General features: G+C 39.0%; 1 protein-coding gene across 9 annotated transcripts in view; it reads left to right on the forward strand.

Moving 5' to 3' along the window:
- The first annotated feature begins 3,464 nt into the window (after positions 1 to 3,464).
- LOC147822412 (protein CBFA2T1-like) overlaps positions 3,465 to 15,703 on the forward strand; it is an 87,705-nt gene continuing 75,466 nt past the window's right edge. For 4 of the 9 annotated variants that reach the window (XM_087196845.1, XM_087196846.1, XM_087196847.1 and 1 more), the window contains exon 1: positions 3,465 to 8,684. In XM_087196845.1, coding sequence (XP_087052971.1) covers positions 8,678 to 8,684 — 7 coding nt within the window. In that variant the 5' untranslated portion in view covers positions 3,465 to 8,677. The remainder of the gene's footprint in view (positions 8,685 to 15,703) is intronic. The other 5 variants (XM_087196853.1, XM_087196849.1, XM_087196851.1 and 2 more) reach the window with 3 other exon arrangements.

The raw sequence follows: 15,703 nt of genomic DNA on the forward strand, positions 1-15,703 counted from the left end.
GGAGCCATTTGGGAGATCCCCTATATAAAATGTTATCTTACCAAGAGGAAACCCAGCAGGTTACCTGCACTGTGGGCTGATGAAATGGCCTTGCTGTTGGCGAGCGCGAAGGTGCTGCTGGTGGAGCTTCCTGTGAAGGCAGGGAAAGTGTGACTACATGTGCAGTGATTTGGTTTTTCCAGCTACTTCATTAGGGTTCTGCCATGCAGTCTGAAGGGCATTTACCCTTTAGATGCACATATGCGCCTCCCATCAATGTTAGTAGAAGTTAGGGGCATGTGAAGAGAGCAGTGCATACTTTTGCCTAGTGCAGAAGCACAGCTCCCGGGAACTGATGCCCTTTTTGTTTTGGTTTTGCAAAGAATAAAGGAGACTGGACTTTGCAGGGAAGGGTTTGGTGGGAATTATTCTAAAAACTTCTTTTTTATATGCTATTTTTTTTTTTTAATTTAAAAATTTTTTTTTATTTTTTGGTACCAGGGATCAAACTTGGGTCCTTGCGTTTTCGGGGCAGGCGGTAGAAACACTGAGCTAAATCCCCGGCCCTATATTCTGTTTATACAAGCAAAGTCAATATTTTATATATTGGCATACCACTCCAGTGAAAAGTATGTAATCATTTAAATAATTGGATTAGCCTGGTGTACCTCGTGATGGAGCTGCCATCCCCGTGATCTGTTAGGCACAAGTGTCCATAGCTCTAGCATAAGTGTTATGGTATCCTCAGGCGTGTGCATGTTTATTTATGTATCAGCCTGCTGCATTTCTTTCTGAGTATTTCTTTCGTCAGCATCAGGACACATAGGAAAAAAGAAAGCATAAGAATCTATTTTAAGCCGCAGTCGACATTCCTACCTTGTGCTCTTCTCCACCGACACACTCAGGGCACCCCTTCCCCCACAGGCTCCCAGCTGTAGGTGTTCAGTCCAGCTGGAGCGTTCAAAAAGGCAGGTAACATTAGATCCATTTGTAGCATTTGGCAGGAGAGAGCATATAATAGGAGAGAAAGCCCGGAGGGTTTTGAAAAGTGAATGAGGAGAGTTGTGGCTTGCAGGTAGTGTCAGGAATTAAAGAACAAAATGTGGACAAGAAAATGAGGTTGATGCCTTGTGCTGAGTACACACAGAAAGTGTGGAGTAAAATGGCAAGAAAAAAAATAGATCTGCAGGAGAAGAAGAGAGGGAGAAAATCACTTCAGAAGAGAGAAGGGGGAAAAAAAATCATGACCTGTGCACTTGTGTCATTTAACAGCAGGAATGGGACAAAGCACATTTTGACCTACCAGGGAAAAAAGGCACAGAGCTCCAAAATTTTGATAAGATTTTGGTATATATAATTAAGAATAGTTTTGATAAGTCTAAGTGAGAATTGAAATAAATGGAAATAAAGAGTAAGGGAAAGAGCTGAGGTTTGTTATTAACCACGTTCCCATGTATTCAGGATACAGAGCATTAAATTATATTTGCTTGGTCTCATGTAGGGGAGGGACATGCACAATGAAGCCCTGTAGGGCCATTATAAAACATTAATTTTTATAAATCTATATTGATAAGAGCAAATATGTTTTGCTGGGAATTTGAACAAAGCAGTTTTGGAATAAAATTTGTAATAGCATGCCTTGTAGCAAAAAATTTTTTTTTAGTAAGTTTGAATTTGTTTATAAACTTGGCAAATTAGTATGTGTGCATGGATTTTAATGATTTGCAACGTGGAGAGAGAGAGTTGGTTGAAAAGAGTGATCAATTCTGGGATTTTTTTAATTGCTGTGTATTTGCTCCACCTGGTGGATTTTGTTGAAAGTGTTTTGATCCGTGTTAGTGAAAAGAATACACTTTTGAGAATTTCTCTTAACTATAAGATGAATCTTTTATTTTTGTTGCTGTGTAAAATAGTTTTAAATTACTGTGGCGATAACATTTGTGTTCAACTCTTCCATTGCATTTAAAATCATATATGTGTGTAGAGATAAACATATAGGTTCAAAGTGTGCATGCTCATTTTAGAAGATTTAGAAAACACAGAAACATTTTTAAAGGAGAATAACCTTTCCTTTACTGACTATCCTCAATCATGTATGATTTCACTGTCCAGAGCCATTGCATTAAGGATAGACATTATCAGAAAAGAGCCAGTTTGCTTTTGAGTTTATTTAAAGCGTAATTTGCCAATGTATGATGATTGATGAGGAAGATGATGTTGATTATACTTATTTTTGGACAAAGGCTTCCTTTCTAATTCCTAGGCTCAAAAATAATCAGTGTTTAGCAAGAATTGCTTTTATTAAGCTACATGTGTACAGAAGGTAAAGATAGTAGAGATTAAAGGTACCTTACTCATTCATAGGGCTGTTGTTAGGGATGGTAAGATCTGTTGTTTGCTGGGCTTACATGGATTGCTTTTTCTGGAACTCTTAAGGATTCAGTTGTGCTTTGATCATCTTATTGTTTTCCTTAGGTTATTCTTTTCTTCTCCTTTAGGCTCCAACAGCTCTGTAACAGAAGGTGAAGTTTTGAAAACAGTGTCTCCATATGCAAGGGATTTGGAGACCTTTTTATTGTCTTTAAAATTGTCATTCATAGTCCTCATTAGCATTTATTGTTGCAAGCATACAAGCAGAAAATGTGAAATTGGTATGTCATGAATAGCCCCACAGAGCTCTGGAGCCCTCCAATTTTGCCTGCACTGTGGTGTGGGCTGGGCTTTGAGGGAAAGCTGTCCAGATGGCTGCCTGCGCAGAGCGGAGCTGCGGGTTTTTGTCTCTGGTGCTGAGAGGAGGGAAAGTTCATTGGAGCATACACCATCACCCTTGCGTTTTAACAAAACTAACTCGCCATTAGTCAAGATGGGGAGGTGGTGACATTGAAACAAAGGTTTTCCATATAGTGTTACAGTCCCTGTCAAATGAATAAGGGTTGAGTAGTTAGGTGTCTTCTATGTTATCTGAATGACTTTTCTGGTTATACAAAAAATGAAGGAACTATAAATGGTAACTCATTTACAGATTTACATACAAGTGTGTACTTTTAAGACTGATTGTTTTTATGGGAAAATGCTTTCATTTGAAGAGATGAGAGTTAATGTAGCTAGTGTTCAGCCTTGCGGTTTAATAAAGGAGCATTTACTTTTAAAAAATTTTAACCCCTTGTTAGTGCCTATGGAGGAATCTACATTTAACTGTATTAGTAGGTTTCAAGTTTGCATTTAGGTAATGACATTCAATCATCAAAGGGCCTGATGACCCCCCAAAACCACAATATATTGTAATATTTTAAAGGCTTTGTCAGAAACAATGCATAGTAATTAGGAATGTAGAACTTATTTTTTCCAGCAAGTGATATTTTATCTTAAACAGATTTCACTCTGCACAAATACATATACATGCAATATACATACTTAATATTTGAATTCATGTCTTTTTATTCATATGTAGAGAAAAATTAAATTTCCACTAGAGCTGAAAATCGTATATTGCTTGAAAGCCCATCAGGATGATACAAGTACCATTTTGTTCCATAGCCATCTATAGACATTGAGGATGAAAAAAGTCAGAGACTTGTTTACCAGTTTAGGAAATCATTATTTTTTGAAACATTTCAAGGTTGGAATTTTCAAATTACAGTTTTAGAGCCCGTTAACTCACTTTAACTGGTGGAGATTCAAAAATGGAAGTGACCCAAGTCCACGTTTTAACACGGAGTCCTAAGTGAAGGGTAGGTAGGGTGTGTGACTTCTCCCTCTCTGCCTGCCACTTGCCCTGGTAGATCAGGGCAAGTGACTGCCCCGGCAGCTTCTCCATGGGCCACTGTGTTGGAGGGGGCACTGTCACTCCAGTCGCAAGTGAGCCAAGCAGTGAGGCCTTTCTGCCCCTGTAATGTCTGTATAATCCCCTACTAAGGCGGGCTTCCTCTGTCCAGCCTGTTTCCTTTCATTCCATTTCATCTTATTGCTAGCACTTAGGCCGTCCTGGAAAGCCCTAAATAACCTTTGACCCCATGATGTTTATACACCCTTCAGATTCTTAAGGTGGCAATCAGGTCTCCTGTTCTTTTGTCACTTAAGCAGAGTTCTTGTACTTGCTGTCTGTGGGCCTGGCTGAAAGTTGAGGAGGTGCAAATGCTTGCCAATCATTTTTCCCAAAGGAAATATTTGAGGGAAATAGCATGAATGTATCTAGTTGTTTGCAACAGACATTTATAGAAAGCAGTTAAAATAACAGATAACCTCTTACCTTGATGGAATGCTTCAATGAACTTTTTAACTTCATTCCTTTTTTCCTCTACCCTATTCATTTCTTTGTGGTTGGCTATTTCTTGTAGCCTAAAACATAAACCATTTGTTTTTCTTGCAGACAAAGTATAATTGGATTTATCTTTGTCAGGAGACAATCTATTACAGCCTTTATTTAATGTAGTTTCAGATGTCTTTTAGTAGCAGAAACAGATTAATGTACATTTTTATTAGGTGTTGTATCCATTTAATTGACTGTCAAAGTGATGAGAAGTTAGGAAATCATCCAGAGAGGTCCATCTCCCTTAGCCCAACAGCTCACACATTAGGTAGGTTTGCCCTGTCAGTGGGATGCCTTTAGAAAACACTAATAGCTTCCAGCTGGGTGGAAAATCAAAACCTTTGGGGTCTGACAAAACTAGCAGATTTGAATTTGAAAGCAGAGCTAATGCCTCCATTTTATTTTTTACCACTCGCCCATAAAACATTATTTTCCAATATGTCAGCCTCATTTGGTGGCCAGTGGTCTGAAAGTGAAAGTGGAACAAGCAAGCAGAGAAATCTGGACATTAGTGAGTCTGCCCTTGCAAGCTGGTGTGCCACTTTGTGGAAGAGTCTCCCTAAGAGCAGGGGGTCTTAATGACCATTCATCAACACTCGTTGGCTGGTCATTGAGTGCCTTCTCATTCAGTTTATCAAGTCTTGCACATAAAAAGTCAGAATAAGCCTTATTCAGCTTTGTTAAAGCCAACTAGAGTAAAATGCTCCATTTGAACCCATTTTGCCCTTGCTTTTTCACTTTGTTAATGCAGCCCTGCTTAAATGAGTGCCTTTATTGGGTCTGTTAGAATATCTGAAACTATTAATTCTCTTGTATTGAATAGCTGGTGGCAGGCCAGAGCAGATGGGGTAGGAAAGTATTTGGTTGGGAGTATTGCTTTCAATTAGGATCAATGAGGTTTCAGCTCCTTTGAATTAACTCACTTAATACCCACTGTGTGCAATCACAATGTATCACAACAGCCTGCTAGGAGCAGAGGGAGAAGTAGAGAGGACCTGTGGAAAAGCTTTCACTCAAATTCCCCCTTCAGGAGGATGGAGATCTTTCATTAACTCAGACAATGTCAGTGGATGGCTAGTCCCTTTTGCTAAGTCAGGTTTGAACAAAGGAAAACTTGGTGCTGCGGAGCTGTTCTGTTTTGGAAGTGAGAAATACCTTGGAGTGATACAGTACAGTAATACCTTTCTAACGAATGACCAGAAGTCATTGTCAGAAACCTGTTTATGGATTTGTTTTTATAGGAGCCTCTCATTTTGTTGTCTGCTACATTTCCTGATTTGGAGAATGATGATTTAGATAACTCTTTTTTTAAAAAATGGTCTTAAAAATGGTCTGTGCTCTTAATTAAAAGATGTGCATTAGCTGACATGGCTCATGTTAGGAAGTACTTAGTCATTTATTCGTTATTGTCATTATTTGTTATTGTCTTGAATATATATCCATTCTATAAAATGTTTCAGTGGTGATACATTAATGTATTCTTTGTTATTGTTTTGGCTATATTTTAATTTTATAAAGAATGTTTGGATGGTGAAGCTGGACAGTGTTTTTGTACTGGGGAAAACTTTCGCAAAGTGTATTTTTTCCCCCATTCACCTACAAAAATGCATTCATCATGTTATTGATTGTCTATTTTTATTATACAGTTTGGATGTTAGAGACCTTGGCTTCTTGTGCTTTTTTTTTTTTTTTATTAAAGGGAAAGTTATTTAAGTAACTACAGAATTGTGTATCCAGGTTTCCCAGTGCAGGGAGAAATGCCAAGTAGAGTTGCCACTTTGCTTGCCTCTGTGGATTAAAGAATGAGAGGAGGGAACTAGTCCCTTGAAGAAATGCTGAACTAGTCTCAGATGCACACACATTCAGTTAGGCGCTTTCTGCAATCAGACTTCTAGGTGAGAATCTCCAGGGATCCAGGTTTTGTTGACGTGGATCAATTTAAAGTGGCAATTACTGTAGTCAGATAACAGCTTAAAAAGCCTTTTTACACATAGAAAAGATACATAATCACACAGCATATGGAAGTTCAATTTTCTGAGCTGTGGTTTGGGGATTTGCAGTGTACCGATATTAAGACCCAGTTTTAAAACCAGATATCATCCAGTTTTCGTAAAGTGTATTGCATTTTTGTCATATGATTTTCTATTTCAGAAGTGATTCACCGTGCATATTGATGAAAGTTTGGGTTTCCTACTGTGAAAATGTTTCCTTTCTAACATAGGTAGAGTATTAAACAAAAATCAGTGGTCTGTAGCATGGAGTGGCTTTTTAAAAAATAGACTCTTTAAAAATGAAAATCCATGGATTTAAGGTGTTGGGTTCCATAAAGGCCCTTATAGCAGGACTTAATTGATTATCACACTCATGCCCACTATAAAGCTTCCGTCATAAAAATGTTTGAGCTTGGTGCTTAACTGAACTGAAATCCATTACACAGAACCTCATTACAAGTGACATCTAACTAAGATGAACAAAAAGATTGGCCTCATAAATAGGGTGCAGTATACTATTAGTGACAGAACAGAGTAATCATTACGAATTGTAGTCTTTTTACAAGTTGGCTCTGACAGTGATGGATTTTTGAGGGGTTCACCAGCTGAAGCAGTGCTCCTTGGGTGCAGTGTTGAGGGACTGTAGAAGTTCTTATTGATTGACGCTTATTTATCAAAGCTGAAATATTTTTGGTCTGTGCAGAGCGTGTGGGATGTACGTGCATGTGCTGTGAAGCACTTTCCTGGGGAGAGGAGTAGGATGAGTGAGTAGGTAGAAGTCAGAATCATTGCCTCTGTTCCAGATGAGTTTTGAGAATTTCTTAAAGGCAGCAAGTAGGGGAAAAATCAATCCAGCGAGAGCTAAGAGCATATGGAAAGTGTAGAATAAGCAAAGGACATGTCGATGACTGCAGGACAGCAAGAGTTAAAGGTGATGCTCCCATCTGTCATGTTCGTGGAGCTTGCAGCCTAGTCAGAATCCTGAGTAGAATTGCTTCTGTGTTCATAGTTCATTGAATATGTACCAGGAAGGTAAAGCCCGAGAGATCTACCTGGTCATGTGCCCTGTTGTTAAAACAAACAAACACAGACCCAGGAAAGATTTGCAAGTGTTACACTGAGGAAGAATTTTAGAAGAGAACAGCATTTTCCTTCTGCCTGGCATTTTTGTGTGTTTAGAAAAAGGCAAGCAAGACAGGCAAGCAGGCGTATGTTTCTCCTATGAGGCAAGGATGTTTTTCAAAGGACTAAAGAGGGACTGCTGAGAAGAAAATAGCCAGCTTTAGATAAAGCACCATAACAAAGGCTCGTAGTTTTATATATCATGGTGTCCATTAAAGCTTAATAGGGAAGAGTCCATTGAACCTGGCTGGGTGTGTGTTATTCATGGGCAGGATAAACATTTAAGGGTGTGCAAAAAATCAGAAATCAGGAGGGCATGATTGTTCAGCTATTGAAAAGGCTTTACAATGAAGATTTTGTTTTTATCTCCCATAGATCTCTATGCAAGGTAGAGGAGAGTAAGCTGAAAATGTTTGGAGCATATCAACGGGAGGATCCCAGGGGGTTAAAAGCACTCTAGTAAAATAAAAGTGGTTGGATTCTGCTTCTAAAAAGTGTTCTATTTTACACATACTACTGAGAGGCAGACAAAAGGAATGGTTCTGATACTTTGTTCAGGATGATAAACTGACATAATCTGCAGCGTCTCCTGAAATGCTTGTAGACTGTTCGGGATATCTAGTTCAATAAACAAGCTTTGAGGTTGGTGGCTATGTTTGTTTTTAAAACGTTGTTCTTAGTTATGTCTGTTCAAATAGAAAGATGAAGCCTTTCGCTGTGAGGAGTGGTGGGGGCCAGGTCTGCATTTCCATCCTTTGGCAAGATAAGGGTTAACTTTTCTGGGGATAGGGGTGGTGGTAAATGAATTATTCAGCATTTAGCTTATCTTTCCTCATTTCACTTTCTGCTTTTTGGTGTCCTGGAACTTGCTGAGAGAGTGGGAGAGGCCGGGTGAGGGGAAGCAGGGGTTGTGATACTTCGCACACACATCCCTGTCATTGTTCTGCCTGAATAGACAGGGCTGGGTTCAAGGCCACATGTGCGCCTGTCATCCTCCACATTTCTGCTCCAAGTGCAATCCCGAGTGTCAGCTCTCCATCTGTCTTTGTCTGGCAGGCGCACGCGCCCAGCATCCCGCCTCGGGCCATGCCGCCCCAGCCCCTCTGACGGCCTCCTCTCCTCTGCTCCGCTCCGCTCCCCTCTGCCTGCTCTGCTCCACTCTGCCTGCTCTGCTCTCGTTTCCAGCCGCCCTGCGCATACCAGAACAGGAGATATGAGCCCGCGACGCGCGGGCTGCTAGGACAGAGCCGCTCTCGCGGGTACGCTGGACCCTAGGATGCCTGGTGAGTGAGCCCAGCCGCTTCCCTGTGTTTTTGCGCTGAAGGAAGCTTTTTATTATGCACAGATAATACCGGCTGCTGGGCAGCTGCTGTATTTGATGAAAGCAGGAGAGGCTGGGGGTGACAGAGGTGTGATTGAAAGGTGACATAAAGAGAACCATCAAGATCTAGGATACAGGGGTGCTGGGTGTGGAGCTCTGGCTTTTACAGTTGCAGAGGTGTGTTTTAGGGGGAGTACAGCCGCGAATGTTTTCCAGGCAATTTACTTGATGGATGTTAGTCCCAGTGAGAAGTATTGTTTCTGTTCTGGATTTCGGGATTGTCATCTTTACCTTGTATCCTGGACATTTCATGTATGGAGAGTTTTCAGATTATGGCGAAATCCTGGGATAAGGACTCTTTAAAAAGCTGTTTCTGTCACAAAAAGTGAAGGAAGCACCGGAACTAGAGGAATTGCATTCTTGCCCTAAATCATAGTCCTTCCATGTCATCAGGGAAAGAATCTAAATCTGTTAATTTGAAATTAAAAAAAAATGTCTGCTGAATTTGTAAAGCTGTTGTGGTCCTGGAAATTTAGTGTATAACAATTTCCTCTGAAAAATATTATTTTTGGAACTTAGAGTGTTTCTGTGATCCTTGCCAGCGAAGGCTCTGCTTATGGAGGAGCTGGAGGGGGAAAGGCTTGTTTTTGCTGTTCTCAAGAACGGGCTGCACTTCGCTGAATGAGAGCAGCCCATCTCCAGATAAAAAAGGGCACATAGAGATTTCCAGCTGCCTGTTTGTGGAGATCATTTGGGTAGGACAGGCAGGAGAGGCTGTGCTTGGCCACAAAGTTTGTACACCTCACAGATGGTGTTTTGAAACATTATCTGCCAGTTTTCTGCAACCACAGTTGTGTGTAGGTATTGACAGTTGTTGGAAGAATGTTTTCCCCTTAGGATGTGTCTTGTAGTTCATCCTTATTGATAAAGGTGCAGAAAAGATGCATTTGTGATAGAATTGCACTTTTTATTCAGTAGGATAGGATTGTATGTAGCTGAGCTGTGGAGGAAATCAGTTTACAAAAAAGACAATGACTGAGGTCTTTGAGAGGTCATTTTAACTGTTTAAGCTCTCATCTTGGTTTATATGCACCATGCAAGTAATGAGGTAATGTGTACTGGGTATATAATATAGAATTGGTGTCAAAGTTTTATGTTTTTTATTTCCCTGGAATATTGGAGCACAGTTTTATGTGATTTTAATATCATAGTTCAAATGTTCATTGTCTTTATGCTTTTAATGCGTTAAATTATCTATCAGCATCTTGAAGAATGTGTTATTTTAGTAAACCACACACAGTAAACCAAAGCTACTTGTGGATGATAATAGGTGAAACAGATTAGTTAAGACCCTTTCTACTCCTTACTAATTACATGATTTTAAAGTAAGTTTCAAAGCATCTTATTTAAAATGCTTTCAAGTGTATTTAAGGCTTTAGAGTCATTGTAACTTTGTTTTAGTGTTCAGTCCTTAATATCTGATTGGTTCTACAGCAGTAGCTGAAGTGTGAGCACTGTTTTTCTCTCTCTCATCAACTGTGTTAGGAAACCTTGTACTTGGATACAGAGACTATATCAACAGCTGTGACTATGAGCATGTGCCAGGATGGGGATACTTGAGCAGATCTGACACTTGGCTATTTTTGACACCCATCTGTACTTTTTAAACTCTATGATCAGATGTACCACCTCTTAATATATTTTTAATATATATATACTGATATTAATGGAAGTTTTTAATACTTCAAGACATTAGATGGAGAAGAATAAACTTGTATAATTTGATATCTTTTGTTTTTATTTTACTACTTTTTTATATATCACTTTATTTTAGTTCAAGTGTCAGAATTTGTTCTTGATTGTCTTAGACTTGATGGAACAATTCTCAGATCTAGGGCCTTTCCTATAAAATTGGAAACCCCTAGAAACAGATGTACAGAAACCATGCTCATTTAGACATACCAATCTTTTGGGTGGATAAATGAAGAAAAAGTCTTAGTTTGAGGTTTCCTAGAATTATCTTGGTAAAATACCCTTTTTAAAGCTGTTGATAGCAAAGGAGGTTATGCGTGCTGTGAAGAAATAGATTAAACTATTTTAAAATTATTTAATTCACTGTAAGGAAATATCATTTCGCTGCCTGTCACTTCTGTAACAACTATATCCTTGTGTTTAAGAGAAGGAAATGTTTTCTTATGAGTAGTAGGCTGGGGGACTTCAGGCATTATATTGTTTCAGGAGGAGGTGACTCCCAGCTTTCTGAAACATTTCTATTTCTATCAATCTTGGTATAATATTATCAAAGAACATATGTTGACCTACAAATGGTTTCAGGACTGTTTCCTTAAAAGGACAACAAGTGAGCACAGTCCCTGTAGCCCAGAAATAGTGCTGTTCTTTCAGAAGATGGCTAGTATTAGGTCAGACCACCCTTTTTCAATGGTCCTGCTCTCCAGATGTGCCTGGAACTTTTTTTTTTAAGTTCAAGTTTCCAAAAGAAAAAAAAGGAGGGGGTTTGTTTTCAAAATCTGGTTTTACTTAAGACATCTCCATCCTGGAGTGCATTTCATAAATTGCCCACATATTTTTCTTAGCAGAGAACTTAACTGGCTATAATTTTTAACACATGGCCACATCATGTGATATTTTCAAAACACTTACACATAGCTTTAAGAAGGTCCCTGCAGAAATGATCCATCCCTCTCACAGTCAGCCCATTTTTTAACAGCATATCTGCATTTTCCATTTAGTAGAGCTATATATTATTAGCTTACATTTTTGGGTAGTAAAACAGTGCATTGCTGATTGTAAAACATGAACTTTATTATCTGCTGAAAATTGATTTGGCATTTATAGCCACTGTGTACTAGACTGTTTTTCTGTTTTTAACATCAATGCTTGCAAGCGATGATTTGTGTAAAAAATAGAAATGAAATTGCTATGGACAGACAACTGTTAGTGTCCCTCGTAACTGAACATTTGGGTAATGCACCTGGTTATATATGTATATTTTAATAGATGCATCGAAATGCTGTTATGCAAGAATAAAAACATTGCATGCTATTCACTAACACTGTTTTACCTTACAAGTTGGTTTGCCATCCTGTTAGGCTAACTCTTTGCTGTTTTAAACAAATCTCATGCCAGCCTTTTTTTAAAAAAAACTATATAAGGTGTAAATAGTCATTACGAATGTAGATTATGCATTCATTTCTTCTTTGAGCAGAAATTCAGAAGTGCCAACTTCCCTTTAAACTCTGGTACTTGTTCCTTTTTAAATTATTTTCTGTTAATATATCCAAGTACCTGGCCTCTTAGTTCTATATATTTAAATAATAGTTGGAAACTTTGTTTGTTTGATTTTTTTGTGTTTTTTGTTTTTTTTTTTCTTTGAGACACAGGTTATCACTATGTAGTTCAGGATGGCTTTCAAGTCATGTAGCCCAGGCTGGCCTTAAACTCACAGTAATCCTCCTGCCTCAGTCTCCTGAGTGCTGGGATTATTATAGGCATGTGCCACCATACCTGGCTTGAGTTAGAAACTTTTGCAGGGCATCTTCTTGTGCAGGTAATGGTCTATTGAAAAATTTGTGTTTATTGTAGGTTTTTTTTTTGAGAGAGAAGTATTTTTTATAATTTCTGAAGGTTTCATAAGGCAAGTAATTGTTAATTTGTTTCCCTAGAGTAAGCATTTGCTTGTTGGGCTTAGAACTGTTTATTAACTATCTCATCACTGTACTGATAATTGATATTTGCAGAGAAGACTCTGTAATTGTAATATTCCAGACAGCCTTCTGAATCTTCAGAAAAATAAATACATTTTAGAGCTGGAAGGTTTATTTTGCAAGCATGTTTAGTTTAGAGACATAGAAACGGAGGCTTACAGAGCTTAAGAAACTTGTTCAGGTAGTTCATTGAAGTGAGAAGATCTTCCTAGTCTGTTTGCTTTATTTATTTTTTTGAATTGGCTTTTTCAGACAGGGTCTCACTATGTAGTTCAGGCTGGCCTTGAACTCACTATGTAGCCCAGGCAGGCCTCAAACTTGCAGCAATCCTCCTGTCTCAGCCTCCCAACCCAGTCTATTCTCTTTACTATGCTGGTTCTAAATCTCAGATTTACATTAAATCATATTACTATATTAGTGTCAGTCTTTATTGTCTTTTCAGTCCTGAATTGTACTAATATATTTTTTTCTTTCCTGGCTCAGTATTGTAGAGCTATATGAGAGAAAATTCTGTAACAGTGATCACAAGACCTACTGGAAAAGCTGACCATCAGAATTGTTTTATAATGGTTTGGAAATTAGGTAACTAAACTTAGCTAATTACCAGAATATTCAACAGAAAAAAAATGTATGCTAAGACAACCAAGAAGTTACTGTAATAAGGAAATTCAGGTCATAGACATGCTGGTTGCCCAGAATGTGGGAGTCAGTCCTTCTGTACCCTCAGTTTTCAGTTCCATATTCCAGGTAGAGAAATAAGCAGGCCCTGGACACGAAACTGGTAAAGAAACCCAGAGGTGAGGTGCCTACTTGGTTAGGTGTCAGGGTCCTAGGGAAGGAGTGGGTAGTGGCTAACCTAAAGATTATTAAGAGACCCTTCCTGTCTCCTACCTGCTCCAAATTGCATCTTAGTATGTGTAACTTAGCATTTTTTAGATTGTTGCTCTTATACTAAGGACCTTTACTCTTTGTTTTATTAAATGTTTAATTTCTGTGTGTGATGGTTGGAGATAATATTTCTTGAATGCCATTTCTTTGTGTATGATTGGAGTTCTTTGGTAGCTAATCATATCTAGGAGAATAAGTCATTAACTTAAATGACTCATAACTTGAGAACAATAGGATTTCACACCTGACCAAGATGCAGGTTTATCAGGCTGGCTTTCTCAAGCAGCTGTTTGCATTAATTAATATTAATGTAAATGTACTTTCTGAGAATGCCTGGCTTAATTATGTTTTTCAACCCATAGAGTTCCAATCAAAGGAATCATGAAATCCTCTTAATCTCAAAGGGAATATATAACTGCCATCTCTGAACAGAATAAATCTCGAATAGTATACTGAGAGCAGCCTCTTATTGAAAGCCTGTATATACCAGGCCATGGGCTAGGTGCTGTATACACCTTCCAATTTTCAGGGCCTGGGATTTAGCTCAGTGGTTCCACCGCCTGCCTTGCAAATGCAAGGTCTTGAGTTCAATCATCAATCCCCGGTACCCAAAAAACAAAACAAACACCTTCTAATTTTCACTACAGCTCTCTGTAAATTATTTTTGTCACCTTGAGATCTATTTGAAACTGAAGATCAGATAAATGAAGCATTTTGCCTGAGGACTCATAGATAAAATTAAATGGCAGAAATGGGATTCCCTGATCTGTCTGCTGGCTTTGGATTCATTCCTTTTTTGTTTTGTTTTCTTTTTTGAGAGAGAGTTGAATAAGTTATGGCCTTATGGGAGTATCTTTTGAAATGCAGACTAGATGGAACATTTAAAAGGGGATGTTTGAACTTGAAGTATAGTAGCATAGAAGGTAGACTTGTGGTCTTTGCTGATAAAGGTGGAAAAAGTATTGGCTTTAATCATCAAGAATCATCTCGGATAAAGCAGGTTAGGATGTTCCAATTCTGTGACTTCTAACTCCTCTTGAAAGGGTAGTATGAAAGTAATGGGCATCAAGAGGCTAATATCCTTATTTTGAAAAGCATAGTAGAAGTTATAAATTTACTCCCTGACAAAGCTGTACAGGTTCATTAAAACATCACCTTTCTTGGCTTTTGGAATGTGGTAGTTCTGGGTATCTTTTGTTGGTCAGGAGCTCATGGATGCTTTTGTGTGTTTCAGTTAGTAGAAAATTGGAAAGGAAATGGTATATTCAACACACTGACCAAACTGTTAAAAATAAGAAGTCCGGTTTCTTGGTAGTGAGTGTGCTAAGTATCCACGGTTCTGCCCTGGGAACGCTTAGACTTGCTGTCTCCACTCAGGGTGAGTGCACTGTCTGAAGCAGGTGTCTTTTCCACTTTCTCCACCAGGAGGAGGAGGAGGGGGAGGGGAAGGGAAAGGGGGAAGGAGGGGGAAAAGGCAGTTGATTGTTAAAATTTGAGAATCTTTCTTGGGAAGGTTTTATTCTGTCTCCACATTTCCCCCCCCCTTTTTTTTTTTGGTACCGGGGATCGAACTCGGGACCTTGTACTTGTAAGGCAGGCAGAGGAACCACTGAGCTAAATCCCTGGCCCCACATTTCCCTTTTAAGGGCTAAGTATTAAGTGTAGCCTGCCTTGCTTTATCAAAAGGATTCTCTTAATTTTGAATGGCTTATTAGCTGCCCACATAATACTTGATGCACATGGAAGAAAATACCTTCGAAAACACCTAGGGCAGCATGATATTGTGGTGAAGAGTTTGGCTTTAAGTGCTTTGTAATTAGATAGGCAAAATCCTCTTGAGGAAGGAGTATGAGAGGTTTTCTTTATCATGTGTTTTGACTTTAACGGGAGTCTTAAAAGAGTTCTGTGAAATAAACAGCATTCTTAATAACTGGGATGGTTTTGATTTGGGTCCTAAGTTTCTGGAACTGTGAGAAAGACAGTTGCTTTGCTCTGAGCAGATTGTGACTTTGCATGCTTTCACCACACTGCGCTCCTTGGGACTTGTTTGCTGTGATGATTCTGTCTCAGGTGATTGGGAGGAAAGCGTAGTAAACATTGAGGTTTGCTTAGCATTTGTCCCCACGAGGGTAAGACTGGAAGCAGCAAGGCCTTGTCTCTGACGCTGCTCTCCTTTGAGGTGGGTGGGCATGCTTACTGTAGTTGTATCCGAAGTGGGGCACTCGGTAGTTAACTGTAACACTCCACTTGGAGCCCTCTTGACATTTACTTTCTCTTTCCCCCTCCCACATTAGTTACATTTGCATAGTCCAGGGACAAAATACATTAGAGGAACAGAAATGCAAATGTTTATCCTTAGAAAACACTA

The sequence above is a fragment of the Heterocephalus glaber genome, unplaced genomic scaffold, assembly GCF_053883595.1.
Source record: "Heterocephalus glaber isolate CG9 unplaced genomic scaffold, H.glaber_assembly_v1.0 deba00001623, whole genome shotgun sequence".
Taxonomy (NCBI): Eukaryota; Metazoa; Chordata; class Mammalia; order Rodentia; family Bathyergidae; genus Heterocephalus; species Heterocephalus glaber.